The sequence below is a fragment of the Gallinula chloropus genome, assembly GCF_964237585.1.
Source record: "Gallinula chloropus genome assembly, chromosome: 15".
Taxonomy (NCBI): Eukaryota; Metazoa; Chordata; class Aves; order Gruiformes; family Rallidae; genus Gallinula; species Gallinula chloropus.
The window spans coordinates 10095722-10116268 of NC_140100.1; the positions used below are offsets into that span (position 1 = coordinate 10095722).

At 49.2% G+C, this 20547-nt stretch overlaps 1 protein-coding gene across 1 annotated transcript; it reads right to left on the minus strand.

Annotated features, from left to right (window-relative positions):
• Window positions 1–205: 205 nt before the first annotated feature.
• On the minus strand, window positions 206–14619 carry BRI3 (brain protein I3). The gene is made up of 3 exons (XM_084271165.1): window positions 14159–14619; window positions 12488–12602; window positions 206–594 (listed from the first exon to the last, which is right to left on the minus strand). The coding sequence occupies exons 1-3, from the start codon at window positions 14322–14324 to the stop codon at window positions 462–464; spliced, it is 414 nt and encodes a 137-aa protein (XP_084127291.1). The 5' UTR covers window positions 14325–14619; the 3' UTR covers window positions 206–461.
• Window positions 14620–20547: the final 5928 nt, after the last annotated feature.

The window sequence follows — 20547 nt, forward strand, 5'->3', positions numbered from 1 at the left end:
CTTCCTCCTCTCCTCCAGTCCTTCCCAGTCAAGGCTTCCTCTGCTCTCCTCACCTAAAGGGCTGTGAGCCCACTCTCTAAGCACATTAGTCAGGCTGGCCTGGGCTGAATGAGCTTTCAATAGTTCAGTATCAGAACTAAATAATCTGCTTAACCGACTACAGCTCTAACTGTGTCTTCAGGTACTTAATAATGCAGCCACAAGGTGAGGATTGCAAAAGGAAGAGCAGTTTTATTTAGTTGTCGACAGGTGCCACTAAACATGGAAAACAAGTTGGGTTTTCATGTTTTGCAATGCACATGCTCATAAAAGATTTAAGTTTAAATTACATGCAAGAGACTAAACTTCTTCACACTTTACAAAATAGGTCTGAAGCAAAGAGAGTGATTGTACATGACATTTACATTAGAAAGAGAATGCTAACAGTTGTAGCTTCCACAAGCTCGTCCTCCTTCATCCACTTAGCCAAAAGCTGCCCCACAATTAGGGCATCTTCTCTGCCTCAGTGCAAGACAGAACAGAATCCCAATTGGAAAGAACACAATGGCACACAACACACCGAGACAGGTGAAGGTGTCCTCCAACACGCCAACCCTGCAAAAATGGAAAACAGACTCAGTCAAGGACACCTCAAGTCTGAGAGATGCCACTTCACAGTTTGGGCATCACCAAGAAACACCATTTTATAGAGCAAGACACAGCACAAAGTCCAGTGGTTTGTCATTCCCCCTTCCTTCAAAGGCTTTCATTTCCATTGCTTGCAGCAGGTTTTGAATTACACCACTTAAACGGGAAATCTGCAGGTGATCAGACTTCAGATAAGTCTGAAAGAACTCAAACCAGCTGATTAGTTCTAGACAGCCACCCTTTCTCCTGTTCTTAGAGCAACACAGCCATCACATCCGAGCAGTTGTAGCAACTCCAAATGCAGGTTCCCTGACACAGAGAGTTGTGTAGCACCTGTTCTACAAGGGAGCAGGTCACAGCACTCACTCCAGCAAGCTTTAGCACACAGCCACCTCGGGGCCCTTAAGACTCTGGAAGCAAGTCCTGGCTCTTCGGTGTCCTCCCATCCCAGCTTAACTAACCTTGCCATGTAGCTACAGAGGAATGAAAGATCACACCTTCAGGACAGAGACCGTGAGCATGTATCAAACTTTGTTCTTGAGGTCAGTTTTTCTGCAGAGGTGAGGTGAGTTTGCTAGGACTAGGCCTTAGTCTCACTAACTTGTGTTTAAAAATAAAAAGAAGCCTGTTTTTCAAGTAATTTACTGACACTTCTGGAATGCTGCAGTGCTAAAGCCTTAACTGTACCAGCGTTGTTATAGTGGTTACTGCACACCCAACAACTCTATTTCTCAGCTTGTTAGGTCTTTCACAACAGGCAGCAGTCACAGTTGTGTCACATGCTTTGCCTACATGGCTTCCACAATTATCCTGGGGTGAACCCTCTTATCTCCCACAGTGTGTGCACTACAGCTCTTTGGGAAACCAACTTGTTTTCTAAATGTTTTGACGTGCTGATTTGGTGCTTTTTCTCAGCCTTATACCCAGAGAAGGTCTGGGTGGGCACAACTCCCTAATGGTGGTTAAGGGCTTCTGGTGAAGCACCCAGCTCCTGCTTTCACCAAGGGAAAGCCACAGCAGACAGCCAAAGACGTTTGTTTCTGCCTGTTCCTTCATGTTCACACAGAGCCCAGCCACTTCTGGCTCCTGCAGTTGCCAGGACGTTCTCTCAGCTACACTGGTATCTCTTCCTTTGGGGAGCACAAGTCAGTATATAGTTAGGAGGGAGAGTGTAGGTGTGCTGGGCAGTCAGGGCTCTGGCTGCTTTAGGAGGATAAAGAGGACTTACTAACTGTAGCCTTAGAGTGGAAGAGCACTTGAGATGTCAGCACTTGGTTGTGGCTGGTGCCAGTTAGATCAGCGTGTGCAGGACCCTGCTAACTGCTCACACTGACCTCCTGTCACCACGACAGCTCAGATGTGCAACACCACTGTCCTAAGCTGTTTGACAAGTTTATTTCTAGTAGGTAGAAAGTCCAAAGGCCAAACAGGCATCACCACTCAGCGAAACTAACCCCCCCAGGAGCTTTCAAAGCCTGACATCCCTGTACAGCTGTAAGAGAACCTACTATTGGTGTCATCTGGCCCCAGCTGAGTCCCGACTGAACAACCACCATGTCAGCACAATTCTGTGACAGCAGAAGTTGATCCAGACTTCTAATTTCAGCCCCTGACTTTCCTGAAGTGCTGTATCTAAACACACCCCAAAATGAAGTCAGGCAGCAAACTCTTGAGTATTGAGACAAAAAAAAATTGAGCAGCTATACTAAAGAGTGAACACTTAGAGATCAGCAGAACAGCTCAACAAGGTGTCCCCTCTGCAATTCCTGATCCAGTGAATGTCAACAGACACAGAGCTAAGTGACCCTGAAGTACCCGCTACAAGCAAGGTGCCAAGGCCAAACAGTTGTTTCCCTACAGACAACTGACTGTACACAGAGTGAAGTAAGGATGGAGCAGACTCAGAGGCCATTTTCCTCCAGCAATGGGCTAAACCACTGCAGCCTGACGGTGCTTCAGAACCATTCTCCTTCCCCTCCACCATGATATGAAGTCAAAGGCTTTTCAAAGTGTTCCTGATATTCTGTGGTTTACCCAGCTTCACATTCAGCTCAAGCCTTCAACACCAGTCCCCTCCTCCTGATGAGCTCACTTTATTTCTGTTTACAGAGTTCTTGTGATAGGAGGCAACTTTATGTATTTGGGATGAAGGTATTTACAGCCAGGGTACGGTTTCTACAGTTTCATATCCTCAAACACCACTCCTTGAAGGGTACAAGTTAAAAGATGTCGACTAATGCTCCAATCACCATGCAGACCCTTGTCTCAGCACACCAGTGTCCCAAAGCTCAGACCTGTGCAGCCTGTGCTGTTCCTCACGGCTGCTCCTACAAACCCAGCGGAACATCATGCCCCTGTTCCTTGCACACACGCACACCGTTACCACAGCTCCATCTATCACACCAGCACTTTGTTCTGCCACAACAAAGCGAGATTAGTCTGAACACTGACAGCTGTGTGTCCAGAGAGTTAATACCAACCAGGGATCAGCCCTGCAGAAGGGTTCTGCTTTTATTAAAGTCTCCCAAGCACTTCAGACCCATTCTACCAGGAGCTGACGACATGTTGTGGTTAGTTTCAGTGGTGCAGGTACCACCTTTTTCCCCCCAATGTACTTCAGGAAAAGCTTCCATGTTTGAGACGTTTTACCTCTCTCTCCAGTCCCTTTGTGCTGCTAATCCCACACCTCAAACACCAAATCACAAATCCAGGTATCAACACTGGCTTAAAACTCTAAAAGGATCTGTGATTCTGCCCCAATTCATGAAGCCACTTCGCTCCAGGCCAGACTCAGCACATCCAGCACACTGATACAGTCAGCACAGGCTGTATACAGGACAGCGTTCCATGGTGTCACTCACAGATAGTACTGTTAACACCAGAAGTACTAACAACCCCTAACATTTACTGAGTACTTTGTACAGTAATTGTGGAATCAGTCATGTCTTATTCTTAGCTGAAGTCAAAGCAATGGTTAAGGAATCAAGCATGAGCCAATGGTGGAACTTTAGAAATAAATGTCTTTACATCTTCTCCAAAAGCAAAAGATGGTGTCCACCAATGAGACCTAAACAGACTGCCACACCAGACAGCTGGTCCAGCTTACATACTGGGGTCTTGTATTTAATTCAGATCACTGGTTGTTGCCACACTGAGTTGCTGACTTACAGAACGTATGGACTCCACACAAAATCACACTCGTTTCTGGTGTTTCTGCCACCAGTTTTAACATGGACCATTGACTACAGAAACACTCAGCAGCAGCAAGAGCCAGTTTCTTGGGAACAGCCATACTGACTGTCTTTGTGATGTGGTTTACCAGAGCTCTCTTCTGTAGGTCAGGTTTGGCAACACCTACATCTGCCCAGCTGATACCGCAAGCGCTTCTTGCAGGAATAGTGAACATAGAGCTTTGTGTGCCATCAGCTAGCCTTCAGCTTCTGCTGCCTTGCTGACATGTCCAGTGGGTTTATGAGGATCAGAGAAAGCCGTTGTGTACCCCAACCTTGTACAAAGGCATGCAACACCTTTCTACCTCTACAGCAAAAGCGCTGACAAATTACACTATGAGCCAGCAGACAAGGAGCCAAGTCATTTCTGCTGCAAAGCAGAAGCTCACCCTTGTCTTGGCACATCAGGCACTGACTCAGAGCACTTGCCCTGCATCACTCTGACAAACAGCGCTCAGGGAAACTAAAGGCACTGCGTTTGCTCAGCTTGGTTAATACTCTTTTTAGTGTGTCTCTACTGTTCTGCTACAAAGACCTTTATCCCAGGACCATGGGACCAGTGCCTGCTTCCCTTCTCTCACCACAGCAAAGTGAAATACCAACAGGGAGAATAGAGGGGCTAGTACTGCCAGGGAGAGACGTGGAAGGAGTGAGTGAAAGACTATGGTCAGAACAGCAGTCACTGGCTCTACTAGGAAAACAGCGAATACCACACAGGGGCATATCATGAGGTAAACTTTTTCCATATACTCTGGATTAAAGCTTTATCCAGACCACTGTATACAGGACCTTGGGCCTCTTTTAAAAATTAAAAAAAAAGGGGGGGGTAGCTCCCATCAACTTACCCTTGCTACCCAACTTTGAAGTCCTGATCCTAAACCAGTTGTTGTATCATCAGCCCATGCCAGAAAACATCAAAACCTGCTTCCTAGATTGAGCTCAGAGCATACTAGCCTGAGACTGACTTTTAAAACAGAGTTGAAAAGCCTCTCCCAGAGTTTTCCAGCTAGCTGTGGTACCTGCACACACTGCTGTATGAGAGGGTCACGCAGCACAGCTTAAAGCTCACAGGAAAGCTTCAGCCTAACTTCTCTGTTGTACAACCTCTTTGCTTAGAGTGTATCTGGACACTAAAATTTAAAATTACATTGCAAGTGACCCTCAAAATTGCACTGCAGTTAAAGAACAATCTGTAAACGAAGCACTCATACCATACACTGCATCCACCAGGAAGAAGTGCTACTGGAAGTGTCCTCTCCTGGGAAGCATCTGCTAATAGGCCCGGAAGACACAATGATTCAAAACCATTTGGATAGCCACTGGTTACAGATGTGGTGGCAGAAAGGACACTAGTGTCCAACCAAAACCAGCAAGCCTGGATGCAGCAGTTTAGTACACTTTGTACTTGTGGAAGTGCACAAAACACTGAGTGCCCTCAGACCAAATAAAAACCAGCAGCAGAAGCTCAGGGAAGGAGGTCTGGCCTTTCCCCCTCTGCAGGTTAACCCAGTAACACACTCCACGTACTGAGATGCTCAGACACAATCTAGGTGCTTCTGAGTAATTAAAGATTTAGGCAGTTTTCAGTTCTACAGATCCATCCAAGAACAGCAAAGTCCCTTTCCCAGGCATTTAAATGGCATAAAAAATAACACCACTATAACATGGCTTTGGAAAATGCACCCCATGTGCAACACCAGCATGTTGGGGCTATTTGCTTCCTGCCTTGTTTTGCTCTCACACTGCTGCCACCTTTGTCATTCATGCACTCTGAGCATTCCCTCCCTGCAGGCATCCAACTCCTGCTTTGTTTCTTCTGAATCCTCCCCTTGTCTCTTAATAATTCCATACTCGGTTCCTGCCCAGCATTCTATCTTTGTGGTAAGCAAGCTCACGCGTTTAGTTCAGAATGTAAGCATTTGGATGTGTCCTTAGAGAGTAAACACACTAATTCAACATTAGAGGGGGATCAGTCAGGGTACTTCTGGTCAGCCCCCAGTAGCTCAGACCCAGGCATAGATGACTGCTGTCAAACCCATTACAATCAACCTTAATCAGCTTGCAAGGCCCACGTCTGCCGGTCAGCAGATGTCCCTGACACTTTAAATAGAATTTATTTTAAACTCCCTTCCCCCTAAACAGAGTTATTCAGGAAGTGTTCTGTGGTAATGCAAAATGCCAATTAAGAAAGGGGGAGGGGAAAAAGTTATCAGCATCCATGTTCAGTCCCAGGGAAAAGGAGCAGCAAGGGACAGAACAAGCTGCAGGACACGCTGCTGGGACAGCACAGCCACACAAGTCAGCTGTAAGCAACACCCATTTGGAAAGCTTACGAGCACTGTGTCTGTGTGACCTCCACCATGACATACCTGTTACTTCAGAGCCAGTTCCTCCACATCTACAGCACTGTGACTACTACTACAGCACCAGCTACACACTTCTGGGTCTCTGCTGATTTGTGTCACCACCTAATTTTAGATAAACACTTATCCAATCACTGCTTAGCCAGTTACTAAGTTTAGAAGGCAGATACAAAAACCCCACACCACACTTTAAAACAGAGAATGAGTATTTCAGTTTTTGCTTGCAGATCTTACCTGAGCTGCAGAGTAATTAGAGACTCTATATTCAAACTGTAGATTCATGAAGGTAACCAAACATAAATTGTGTTCTAAAGCATAAACCACATAAAAGCTGATTATAACTACACCACTCCCAATCTAAAAATAAAGTGGAAGGGTTTATTTATACAGCAAGCAGCCTCTTGGATTTAAGCTGTAACTGCAGCTGCCAACTCCATAAAGTAAGGTCAATTATTCCCACTGACAAGTATTTAAAACCAAATTACTTTTCAGACAACCCCTTTTTGAAAATACAATTTAGAACAAGCCCACCTGAAGTCTAATGCTTGGGATCAAAGAGCCAATAGTGAGCTCTGCAAACACCAGTCCAATTTAACACATGCATTTTTAGACTTAGCACTACCTCACTGTACTTACATGTGTGCTTATCAGCATTCTTCATCCCTTACAAATGAAGTCGAGGGATTGTCCCAGCTAATCAGAAACTGTTTGTAGCACAAGCTCTGAAAAGAAACTGCACTTCACTTAAGGGTGTCTCCAGCTACAATACTCCCTCACTGATCAAGTGAGTGCACATTCAGATCAGTATCCCACCTCTCCTGCCACCGAGGTCAGCTGAGGCTTTAGCTTTAGATGTGAATGGAGACATCAGACCACTGTCAAGCACAGACTTAGAAGTTGCATAACAAACCTCTGGTTTTGAACATGAACACACACATCACTTTTCTTTATGTCTGTCCTAACTACAGCAACAACAGCAGCTAGGTTAAACAAGTTTACTTTTCACCTACAAGCTCCTGCAGCGGCAGCCTGAAGGCATGCTGAATGCTTGCTGATAGGTATTCACAGACAGCAGCCTGAATCTATACATTGCCACTGGCCTTGCTCTCCTCAACACGAGCTGTGGATGTATGTAAACACAATTATCCTCTCAAGTTACCTTCAAGTAAGGGACACCACAGTATTCACAGGTTTATCCGGATTTCCACGCAGAGGACAGACTGCAAAGCCAGAGAAATTCTCATGATGGGAACAGCCTATATGTAGCTGTTGTCTTTGTTGAAATGCCTGCAAATCACCAGCCTTCTCCAATGCAGTGACACCATGGATTTAATTCCAGTGCTGAGAACACACTAATTAAGAGACAAGCCTCATGGCTTCACACCAACAGCCCAGCCTCACAATCAAGGCTAACACTGCCAGCTAATGTTCTCTGTAGATTGTGGACATCTATCCCTGATCAACTAGAGTGAGACCTGGGGGTTTATCCCTCACTCGTCTGCATACACAGACAAATCAGGATCACCTCTGGTTACCAACTAACAAGACCAGCTCCCTCCTCTCACCCGGAGATGCTCACTGCTACAGGGAAATCATAGTCACCAGAATACAGACACCAGTCCCAATGGTGACACCTGACCCAGTGACAGATTGGGTGGTAGGGACCAGATTATAATTTTCATAGGGAATACGCTGCATAAAGTCTCATTTATTAGAAAAGCATGCTTTGATTTCTGTCCACAGATCAGGTCAGAGCAGTAGATCAGAAGTCCTCTGACACAGCAAGAGCCAAGCTGCTCTTGCCGGGACCCCAGTAACAGGGTTACCACTCCCTCCCTCCGGATCCCAGGGAACAGCCATCCCACCCTGCAGCCACATGCCTCTGCTGCTAGGCTGGGGGCAGTCCGAGCTAGCCTCCTCAGTAACTCCAAAGGGCAGACTCATGGCATCCGCTCAAGCCTGCTCTATCAAGGCTTTCTTCTTTGCAGTCACATGCACAAGTCATTGCAGAATTTCATGTGCCAACTGCTCCAGCCATCAAAGCACGGCACAGCAGGGATCATCGCCTTAAATGTGCCTCAACATCTACTAAAAGCTGCAAACTGCAGCATAAGGGAGCAACACCCATCCCCAGCACAGTCATCTCTGTGACACAGCACAGTGTCGGGAGCTGCTGCCCCACCACTGCTATTTCTCTTTACAGCACTTTTGAAGTGGTATTTCAAAGTTGGCTTTACTCACAAGACTCAAAAGACTCTCTGGCATGTGAGCCTGCTGTTAGAAACTGAAAGTCCACAGGTTTTCCTCAGAATGCTCTCTAAATAGTTTTTACAAAAATTCCTTGCATATTTAAGCAGCCCATATTATGTCATTAATAATATTCACATAAAGCGTAAATATGGTGGTTGTGAATAACTATAGAATCCTGTATCCTGAACAGCCTTCCACCAAAGCACACACCCAGTATTTGTGATTGAAATAACTGATGTAAAGCCAAAAGACTGATGTTTTGAAGCACTTTATCACCCAAGTGCGATTTTCCCAGTCAGGAGAGATGCACTTAATCGAAGAAAAAGTTTCTACCAAAACATGAGAACATCCTATTTTGTCAAGTAAAAAAACCAAACCAAAAAAACCCCCAACAAAATCGTGTCCCCCCCCCACTAAAGTACAAACAACCCCCCCCTCAACAAAGACGACCCAAAACCCTGTAGCAGGGAGAAGGCTCTAAGAGATCTGAGACTAAACAGAGTTTTAAACAAGCTTGTCTCATGTGCCAGCCCTGGAAGAGGCTTCAGCATTATCATCATCTGGAACCCACAACACTCCTCTGGCAGATGTTTTGTCACTGTCAGAAGAACAAGCTGCCACAAAGCATCAGCATTGTGTCCTTTCCCTCACCCTTCCTGCCAGACAACAGAATACTTGTTAGACAGGAAAATAAAATCCCAACGGGGCCTGTCACAGATTTTGGAAGCACCAACTTTTGCAAGCATCAAATCAAGAGAATGTTTTCACAATTTGTAAAGGGATCTTTCTTCCTGTGAAGTAATAGGAAAGGAAACATTCCTCTGCAGTTTGTTCTACCCAACAAGGCAAGATGGAGAAAAGAAAATGAAAGTGATCACAAAAGAAGCAGCTGGGCTGCATTCTCCTAGCTAGAAGGAGAATTACATGCTTGCATCTCTGAAGATAGTGGCTACAATGATTCAATCTGCACTTGGGAACATGAAATAGTTTAAAAGCAGGACTTGGCTGATCCTTATATGTCAACTACAAGCCATAAAGCTAATTCTCTATACATCAGGGCTGGGAGAAGAATGCACACAAAGACAACAGCACTACAACCACCCAAGACACTGCAGTAACGCAAGGAAGGATGGAGCACGTCAGTACTGAAGCCTCTAATTAGAAAGCAACGCTGACCAACGATGAATGAGGACGATCTGACTAATGAGTAACTCTAAGCAAGAGGTACAGCTTGCAAGACAGAAGAGTCGCCCCTCAGACACAGCAATGCTTTGGGGGGAAGCAATTACATAGCGACCAGGGTTATACTACTTATGTGGAGAGGCTGCTTGTGCAGATATTTGTGCCTTTTATGACTTCATGCCATAAATCAAGCCTAAACAGTTTTACTGTAGCTAGTTTATTAATCCCAACACCATTCATGACTGCAATAAAAATAGACTCCTACCCAAATAACAGACCCATACTGCACATTTCTCCTCAACATTATATATTTTAAGCTGGAAAAGGTTTTGATTTAAATTAGCAACACTCATAAATGCCACAGTGCAAAAGACTGGTTTGTATTTCTCAACAAGCTTTAGCCTAATCTACCCATTACATTATTCCACAGCCACAAGCAAGGCTCTTTCCTCATGATCTAGAGCAGATGGACTTCAACAGCATCAGATCAGAAGACTACAGAGCCGACTGACTTAACTGTTTATTAACAGTCTTTTTATGTACCCTCAATAGCTTTTTATGTTTATCAATGCCCTTTCAACAACTTTTCTGTTCAGTGTTGCATTCCAAGTGCAGCTGCATGTTGTATTCTTCCAAAAATAGGTTTCCAGGACAAGGAAATAAACTAGAACTATGTTTAAGGTCTTGAGAAGTCAAAGAGGACTACGAGCTCTTTATCCAAGAGAAGGAACCATTATAACTTTCCAGAATATGAATCCCAATCTTTCAGGTTCCTATGAATATTTCTAATACTATGCTTCCACCCAGCTTCCCTGTCCTTTCTTTTGAAGTATCACACTATCAATTCCTTAACTAGCTAAGAGGCAAGGAATGGTGGACCCCAATACTGACACTTCCTCTAAAAAATAAAAAAGCCAGGAAAAACCCCACAGTGAATTCTGCAGAGACAACTACGTCACACCACTACTAGATACAGCTATTTGTCCTTGGGATTCCCTGATCAAGAGTATTTCAGAAGCACTGACCAGAGTCTTACAGTTTAAGCAGTGCAGTACTATGCCTCATAGTAATCCACACAACTTATTTTCTTCTCCACAGCCTAAAACAAAATCTGAGAATCCAAGAGAAGCATTTTTTGGGGAAGGTATTTTGCTTTTGCAAAGAGCCTACAGAGCATCAGGTACTTCCAGCAAAGAGAGTCTGAGGATTTAAGCTATTCAAGTGAGGTCACTTAAAAACACTTCATGGACCACCACAGACCTGTCTTAGTTGGAAGGAAACCTTTATATCACTTTTTTTCCCTCAACTTTACCTATAATTATAGTTGCAAATAATTGTTTGAAACGTGGCTCCAAGAACATCCCAGGATAACTTTAAGCAAAAAGAGAGAAAAGAACTTCCTAAGTCTAGCAGCAAGAGTCTACCACTTTAAGTTATCACAAAAACTGCTTCCATAGTAAAACTCTGAGATTTATTTGGTTTCGGGCCAGGTCTGGGTAAACACACTGCCTGCCTGTTCTACCACATCCTCTGATGGTTATTTACCCTCAGTGTTCAGAACATACAACTTCAGACCCATAGCTCTAGCTGGTACAGGTTTTTCAGCCTGAACTAGTGGCATTTCAGCAGGCACCTGTTTTAACATAGCACCACAAGATACTTCTGATTTGAATCCACCTTTGAAGGCAGGTGCTGACTCTCAGACAAACATCAGTTCTAACACAACCAAAAGGCACCTGTCTGGGGGACAGACTCTGTCACGACAACCTCCATCATGTCCATCACCCTGAAGCCTGGTATCATTTCAGCTATTCAAGTAAGTCCATTTCCAACACATTTTGACACGGGTTAAGCAAGGGCTCAGACCTGAAGAACATGAAGTGCCTCCTTGTAAGAGGCTACAAGGGTAACTCCCATATGTTTTAACACAAGGGGGAACGATTCTGCATTTGAGTCACAGCTGGCCAGGTGTACCACTGCCTGAACTGTGCCAGCAGCAATCTGGATGCCCTCACCCCTTCATTTATACCCTGGGATGAGAAGAACTGAGAAGTGCAGAGGGACTGCAGCTGACTTGCAGTGCAGAAGTGGAAACAGAGTGTCTCCTTCCCTTTTTTATGGCTGCTGATCTCCAAGGGGGAAGTTGTTCTTCTGTTGCAACTCCCAACTAATAGCAGATCACTCTTTCTGGACTTCACGAGACAAACAGATTTCACTCAAAATGTTAAGCTCCCTGTTCTTCTGCAGTAAAAGGACTTTTGAACTAGCAGCTCTTCTAAAGTGTTAAGATACCAATGTTTTCAACCAATTCTAAAGATCACCGTCTGCTTTTGCACAGTCTGGGTACTGGGAATGGGGACAGACCACAGCATCAGAAGTGCTTCCATGGAGCTGCCAGATAACCAGAAGTAGCTATGACTAAAGATCACAGAAAGTTGCACAATAAAATCATGCTACTCACTATCACTGGGAATAGCCACATCAGAAAGGACTTCCTGTCATCCTGTCCCTCAAAAAATGACCCTTTATATGTGTGACTGAACTGCCTTTTCATTAAAACACCACTTACAGATTTTTTTTCCATCATAAAGATCAGACTGATGTTCATATATAAAGTCTATTGTATTGATTATAGTGGTTGTCACAAGCCCATTAGGACAAGCTCATACTACATACATTAAAGCACTCCACAGCTAAATTTTAGAGCTTTTTCCATTAATTAAATTCTAATACACACGGAAAAACTATTGAAAACCAAGGAACTATGAGGATACCTGTAACTTGAAAAATAAAACCCAAGACTCAGTTTATTTCTCAACCAGAGAGCTATTTTACCTGCAGGCAGGACAGCCACCAACTACTACTACAGAAGTGGTGGTAGCAGGCTGTTGAATAATGGTGTACGTGCTCGAGTAGTTTGGCTGTGACATCGGCGGAGGAACAGCATATCCTAAAATAAGAAAAAAATCCACTCAATCACCACACAAAGCCCAAAGAACAATGACAATTTCAAAGTATGGAATCAGACACAGAGAAAACACACAGAAGTGTAGTTTTGACTGAACACTTCAAGTAGCTCTACCAAATCAGAGTTGGAATGTGCTACTCAGTAGGTCCAACAGCAAAGGCACTTTGTAAACCCAAGTATCCAGCACAATTTAACCACCTAAAAAGGACACCGAGCTAATAATTAACTTTGGGAATTTGTTTCAACACTGCTTGAGCACCAGAAGAAAAAAAAAGTTTAAACAAACAATGATCACAGCTTTCACTTATTTATCAGGTATGTCCTACTCCAGCAGACAAACTAGCTGAAGCAGAATGAATCTGCCTCTGGTTTCCAGCTCAACTTCCACATACTAACTTTGTAACTGGAGAGAGAGGTAGGAGCGCTGAGGTGCAACTGGAAAGGAAGCAGGTTGCATGGCACAGAAGACAAAACACCACCACCTTCAGAAAACTCATGTTGTTGGCTGGCGAATGTGTCATTTTAACAGCTGCAGTTCAAAAACACAAGCCCTTATCTTTTGGGCTAACTTTGAAGAAAAAACCCCAAACTTGGTTAGGTGGATGCAGTGTAATCATACAGCCAAGGCACACTTCACCCAGGTACTATCTGTTTTGAGCTTCCCTCCCAGGGCACAGCTCTCAGATTCTATCAGGTTGTGCATCTGTCAAGTCCACCAACCTCAACAGATTGAACATAATTTATAAGAAAATAAGCTCCAAATTATTAGTAGCAAATCAATCTATGGCCCTGGGATGCTTGATGACTGGGGTCAGCATCTGCACCGTTCAGTGTATTTCTTGTGACTTCTGAAGCACTCTTTAACACTACGGCATCCTTCCTGAGAGGCTCCTTCTTTCTTTGACCAAGGTTAGTATTAATTAACAAGGGGACCGTACCTACTCACCTACTTAAGTCCCTCCAAGACTACCGAAGGGTATCAGAAATAACAAACATTAACCAGAGCACAGCAAAGCGCACATGAAGTGCAAGTTTGGGTCTGTTGTACAGCAGCCGTGCCTCTCGCCAGGGTTCCCAGGCGCAAACCCCGCACACCTGAGGGATGCGGGCAGACTCGGCCGGCATTTTGGGGAGGGCGAAACACAGAGGCGACGCTACACCTCAGAGCACGGGGGAACAAGGGGGTAAGGGAGGCGGGGCTTTGGAACACCTGGGGCCCCGCGCACCCTCCTACCCGCGCTGGGCTGAAGCGTGGAAATGACCCAACCGCCGCACTCCCAGGGAAGCCCCGCGAGTTTCCCCCGCTCCAGCCGGGCAGGCCCCCTGCGGTGCAGGCCACGGCCCTTCTCCAGAGCCTGAGGCCCCCGGGCACCCAGCTCCAGGCAGCGGGGGTGTGAGGGGGGGCCCTTCCAGGGCCGCCCCCGTGCCAGGGAAGGCGAGAGCGGGGCTCAAGCTCCCTCAGCCCGCCGGGGGCCCCGCGCCCCCCACCCCCACCCGCCGAGTTGGCGGCCAGCCCTCCCTCGCCGCCTCAGACCCACCTGCGGCAGCCGCGGCACCCGGGTAGGGATAGGGCGGGGGCGGCTGGAAGCCGGGCTGCGGGGCGGGGATGGCGCCGTAGTTGCTCTGCCCGTAGTCGTAGCCCGCGCCCTGGGCGGCGGGGCTGTAGGCGGGCGGCCGCTCCTGCAGCAGGGGCTTGTTGTCCATGCTGGGAGGGAGGGCGGGGGAAGGGGGCGGCGGCGGCGCTGCCGGCCCGCGGAACCGAGCGGAGCGGCGCGGCGAGCGCCGGGAGGGCGAAGAGGAAGCGGCGCCCTCGCCTCAGCGCCCAACTTGGCGGGCGCCGCCCCTCAGCCCCGCCCGGGGGCGCCGGAGCTCAGCGGCGGCGCGAGCGCCCAGCGCATTCGGGGCCGGGCGCGAGGCGCGAGGGGGGGACGAGCGACACACGGAGGAAGCGTCTGAGCGGCCCCTGGCGCGCGGGCGGCCCCTCCCTGAGCGCCCCGCACCGCGCGGGCGGCCCCTGCTACTGCGCTCGCGGCCGGTCACAAGACCGCGCCCCACGTGACGCCGCTCCCCAGCGGCGCGGGGTGACTCGCCGAGAAGCGCAGGGAACCTCGGCCTTAAAGGGACCGCCCGCGCCGGGGGCCGCTCGTCGAGAGGGGGTCGGGCACCCGTCCCTGGGACGGGCAGCCCCGCGCTACCGCAAGTCCCCCGGCCTGCAGACTTAGGGTTTGGTGGTTAAGCCAACGATGGATTTTTAATATGTCCGCTGAGGCCCTTTTTAGCATCAGAGAATCGCCTGGCTGGAGGAGACCCTTTAGATCACCAAGTCCAGCCACAGCCTGACTCTGGCCAGCCCACCTCCAGACCACGTCCCCAGGCACAACATCCACTCGCCTTTTAAACCCCTCCAGGGATGGTGACTCCACCACTCCCCTGGGCAGCCCTTTCAGTAAAGAAATTCTTGATATCTAAACTAAATCTCCCCGGTGCAATTTTAAGCCATTCCCTCTCATCCTGTCACTTGTCACCGGAGAGAAGAGACCGACCCTGACATCTCTGCAACCACCTTGCAGGCAGCTGCAGGGAGCAAATAGGGTCTCCCCTCAGCCTCCTTTCTTCAATTGCTTCCCTTCCAAGTGTTCCTCTCCCAGAATGCAATCCCTGCTGGAAACCTGCAGCCTGAACCAGATGGGGATAGGGATGGGTCTGGTTACCGGCTTGGTCCCAGCTGCCATGTCAGTGGGGTGCAGCCAGAGGGGCTGCTCACCTGGGGACCCTATGGACTGAGGGATGCAGGTGGTCACTGGTAACACCAAATGCCACTCCAAATCCTGTGGTAGCCAAAAGGCTTCCGCTGAATTCTGGGAGAGGGAAAGGTTGCAGGCCTGGGGCTGTGCATCCACGTGCGTGTGTGTGTGAATGTGCAGGTATATTCCATGTGCCCATGTGTTTGTGTTCCCTGTGAACCCCAGTCTGAGGAACAAGCAACAGTTGCCAGGAATTAGTGCCGTGTCCTGCAGCAACCAGTGCAAACTCCTACGTCATGGGCAAGAGCCACCCTTGAGTGCTAAAGGGAAGAAAACAAGAGCTCTGGGGGCGGTGGCATGGAATAGGAATGTTGTAGAAAGTGGGAAACTTTTGGAAAAGAGATTGAGGAGAAAGCAGAAGAAAGCTCACATGGTTGGGAGATACATGAAAGCAGTGCTAACAGGAGAAAGAGGGAGACAAGGAGAAGGATGCTTTCTCCTGTGCCTGAAGGAATGAGTTCAATGGTGCTTTGACGGCACTCAGCTGCTCCTGAAAGCCCAGTTCTTGATGGACTGACAGCTGAGGCCAGAAGCTGAAAGGATCTGACATGTCTTTTATCACCATTAAACTCTGGCCTCTTCCCTCCACACCTTCAACCCTTGAGCTGCCAGATTCACCAAGCCTTTGGGTTTTGAAATAAGCACAGGTTGGTTCTTTGCTACAGGTGCCAGCACAGCAGACACTGAGTGACTCCCATGATAGCAGCCCTGTGCAGTCGGGAAGGTTTAGCCCCATTTCATGTGAAAGGGAGGAAAAAAACCCATGAAAAAGGACAGAGATTAAATGGTTTGCCTCAGAAGCAAACCTGTTCTTAAAGCAGACAGGGATGCAGATTACAAGACCCAAAATCCAAGGCAGCGGCAGCATCTCGTGATGGTGAGAGATCCCTGCCCTCTGCCCTCCGCCTCCTCCCTCCGGTTGGCAGTGCCTGACTCATCGGCAAGGGGCACCGCTCAGCGGCATCCCTCTGGGAAGAGCTTTTGCTTACTGTAACTGTGGTGGTATAAATAATACATGAGGTTTTCAAAAGAAAAATCTGAAAGCACAAAAGCAACGCAGCTCTTCCTCTTTAGGGGAAAGACACTTCCCTAAAAAGGAATGTCCTTTTAAAGAACTGAGATTTGGGAAAGCACAGATGAGCTGACAGAAGGGAAGCTACCTGTGCACACCATCTCTGACAACAGCCACAAAACAGGGTTTAAAATATCTTGACTATGCTTTCGACAGGCCAAAATCTTACATAATAATGAGAGGTTTAAAAACTTGCCGAGTTAATTTCAGAGCGCTGTAGCCATGCCTAGGTCAGGGATGCATCCCAGCCATGGGCAGACTTCCCCTAACTCCGTTTTCAATGCAAACTGCAGCAACAACAGCAATGAACAAAGCAGGGCGCAGCATCAGGCACCCAAAGCAAGCCAAAAGTTTTCACAAGGTATCGATTAATTACTTTTATATCAAATTACAGGCGCAGCAGAGCCAGTGTACTCGTTAGCTGGGTATGGGCACAGCAAGGTTATGAGCTGCCACTAGTAGGAGGAGTTTCACATGTAGGTCCTCCTTAAAAGAAGCCTGAGAAAGCCGTACTGCTTGTAAATGGTTTATCCCGACAAGTCGTTGCATAATCATTCACACTGCTGCCCTGAACCATGGGACTGTGGTTCAAAATCCACAGTGTGAGAAGATCCCAGAACACGCTCCTTAAAAGCTCTGCAATCCGGTTCCCGTGGCAAACAGCAACCGGCTGGTTCCCACCCGCTCACAACGACAGCCGGACTGAACACATCAAACATACCCGAGTCGCACCTGCAACCGATCTTACAAACTCAATTTCCTATGGTCTGAACAGTACTTGGTCTTTGTAAAGATGTTTTGCTACGATGACATAATCATCAAAACACTACTAGGGAGTAAAAGTTGTGTGTTGAGGCAGGCCCGGGCCAGCGCAAGGGACCAGGCTGCAGCAGTGCTAATCGAGCACTGGAAGGAAACGACCGCCGTGGGGCAGGTTTGCCTCACGCCAGCATCATGGCAGAGAACTTAACGTGCACATGGACCCTCCGAACCACAGCCCTCTGCACAGCACCGCCACCCGAAACTCCAGGCTGCGGAACAGGAGCAAGGCAGACGTGTTCTCTGCAGCCAGCAGCTGGCAACTCCTGGGGCTGGTTCCACAACAGGTCTGTGGGTTCCCTCTGAGGAACCAGAAATAGGAGACGACTTCTTCTCCACCCTCCTTCACCGTGCCTTCAACATACACCAAGACCTTCCTGCCCGCCGAGGCTTTTGCATCCCGTCAGAAGGCGCTAGAACGTGACGGCAACGCCTGACCCTCTGCCCAAGCGCTTCCAAAGGGAGGTCGTCGTTTTGCACCGGGGCAGGTACACGGTGACCTGCAATGAACGTCAGGCAGCGGCTCCGGCGCGCTCCGGGAGGGGCTGCCCCTACGCTCTGGAGGTAACGGCCCCGCCGCCGCCTTCCCCTCCCCGCGGGCAAGGCGTTTCCCGGTGCACCGGGAGTGAAGGTAGTTCTAGGGAAGCGCTGCGCTGCCTGAGGCGGCTGCAGATCCCGCCTCGGGCTGGCCGAAGCGGCCGCCCCCACCTGCCAGCGCCCTGCTCCCCGCGGCTCCCCAGACCCGGCCGCGGCGGCGACCCCGACTGGCCGGGCGAGTGACGTGCCCGCCGCGGCTCCTCCCCGCCCAATGGAGACGGCGCTCGGAGTCCCGGCGCAGCCAGTGGGAGCGCGGCGCTCTCCGCCGGCTGCTGCCTCCGCGCCGCGGTGGGGCCGCCCGGGCGGGGGCGCGGTTCAGCGGCTCCTTCCGCCAGGAGCAGCACCGGGCCCCGAGGAGAGGTGCGGCCGGCGGGAGGCAGGTGAGGGATGAACCCGGAGGAGGGGGGCCGGGCTCTGGTGCTCGCTTGTTGTGTCCCGTCCCGCCGCGAGGAATGGGGCGGGTAGGGCGGCGCGGCCGGCTCCCGCCGCGTCCCCGCAACGCGCCCCGCCGCCCGTGTCGGCGGCTCCGGGTGGAGCGAGCGGGGCTGCGGTGAGGTGCCGGTGCCCCCGCGCGGATGCCCCGGGGAAGGCGTCCGGGGAAAGGGGGAGGGCTCCGCCGTGCGTTTACGGGCAGCGGGTTGACACCGCCAGCATCCGCTCCCGTTGTCTGCCCGCAGCTGCGGGGAAGCGGCCGCGCTGATCGGCCGCCATGTCGGCCCCGGGACTCCCGAGAGCCGGCCCCGCTCAGCGCCAGCCAGCCCGCGGGGTCCCTAAGCCGCCCCGGATCCAGCGCCCGGCGCTCCCCGCGCCTCGGGCCGTTCCCGGGAGCTGCGTTCCCGCGGCCGCCTACCGAGGCCCGGCGCGGTCCGGAGCCTGCCTAGCAGCTTCTTGGCTCTGCCACACGCGAGGAGCTGGGACGTTTCTCTTGAATTCTGTGGCAATCCTCTTATGCCAGGCGGCCGAAAGGTTTAATTAGCAACGTACCGCCCGAATTTAGGGGGGGTTAGGTCTGTCGGGAGTTACCTGGCAGAGCAGAGGGCTGAGGGAGGAGGTGGATCCCATTTTTCCAGTGCCTGGTGGCTTCATGGAACGCACCTGAGCCAGAAGTGCTGAGTGTCTGTCAAAACCGAGTGACACTGGTCTTCATCTGCTCCATCACAACCGTGCGAAGGGGCTTCGATCAGAGTCCTAAGAGTCATTCATTGTCCCAGGTGGCTTTGGGACCTCCCCGTGGTTGTCCAAACAGTCTCAGAAGTTCAGAAGAAGGAATATGCAGAAACTCACTTAGCCTTGGCTGCCTTGTGTGTTTTAATCCAGTTGCATCTGCCTGGATTATCTTAATTCTGCCTGTGTTTCTCCTAACGCTGCAGTCTTCATAATATTGGGAACTTCCACTACCTTTTCCTGGCCTGTTCCAGGTGCTTTTCTGCCTGCCTGGACTGCCTTCCCAGGTACAGGCCTTCACTCCTGTATTTGCTCACCTTTAACACACCCAGGCATCGCGTGTCCTTGTTCCCTGCCTCAGCAGTTATTGTCAGTGTGTTATCCTTTACTCCTGACCCTCTGGCATTCTGGTTGCTTCAGATGCACAAGGTTTTTCCTCTGCTATAAAGCCCATTTTTCAGAATTCTCAACGATGGTATCGAAAGGCTTCTTTTTATGGCTTTTATTTTCCCACACATTATAATTTTCACCTTTGTTCCACTCCATTTTTTCCCACACTATGTCCTGTACTATCCTACTCTTGCTGCCATGGAGAGGCAGGATATAAAGAGGAGAAAGGGCTGGCCAAGAGCAGACAAAGGTGGTGACATGTACCTTCGTGCTGCCAGCAGTGACGAAAAAGAACTGGAGGATTCTCAATGGTTGTGCTGCTAGTGATGAATAGAATTTTGCTCCTGACCTGTTCCAGGCCTCACTTGCTTGCAGCTGCTGGGAATTTTCTTCTCACTGTTACCTGTTCCTCACCTGGTGGATCCAGGTTTTTAGGTTCCTAGCTGCAGCAGTTCTAGGAATCAAAGAATTCCAGCACGGCAGGAGAGAAGTAGTTGTGTGCGTCCTGTAACGTCCTCCCTGGGATTCCCTGTGAGCTTACTGCACTGTTCTTTGACATGAAGCATTGCCTTGCCTATTTCCAGATTCTCTGAGTTTCAGCTCTGCCGTAGGGGTTAGTCCCTCTGTACCTCTGCTTGTGAGTCAGCAAGCAGGCAGGTGAGCCTCCTTGTGTTGAAAGCAACAAAGCAGCAGTGTTCCATGCTGACTCCAAGCAAGGATTCCTTTTGTGGTGTGTTGGATCCAACTCTTCTTTTCTGCCTTTCCCCTCCTCGTCCCCCACTCTGTAATAGAACTGCAGGTGGAGTTCAGAACACTCATGAGCAGCAGGTAGTATGTCCATGGACTAAAATCAGATGTGTGCTCATAGAGAGGTTCTGTTTCACATCTTTTCCTTTGCATAGCTACGCTGGCACACACCAAGAGGAGCCTGAGAAGGAGATACCATGAACCATCCACTTATGTATCACGGAGGTCAGCAGTACCATCTCTTGAGAGCGAAGCCTTCTGATATAAAATGGTTTGCGCTACTTTATCGCAGTTGGGTGCTGAGTTCTGTCCTTGCCTGCCAAAGCTGTCCTGG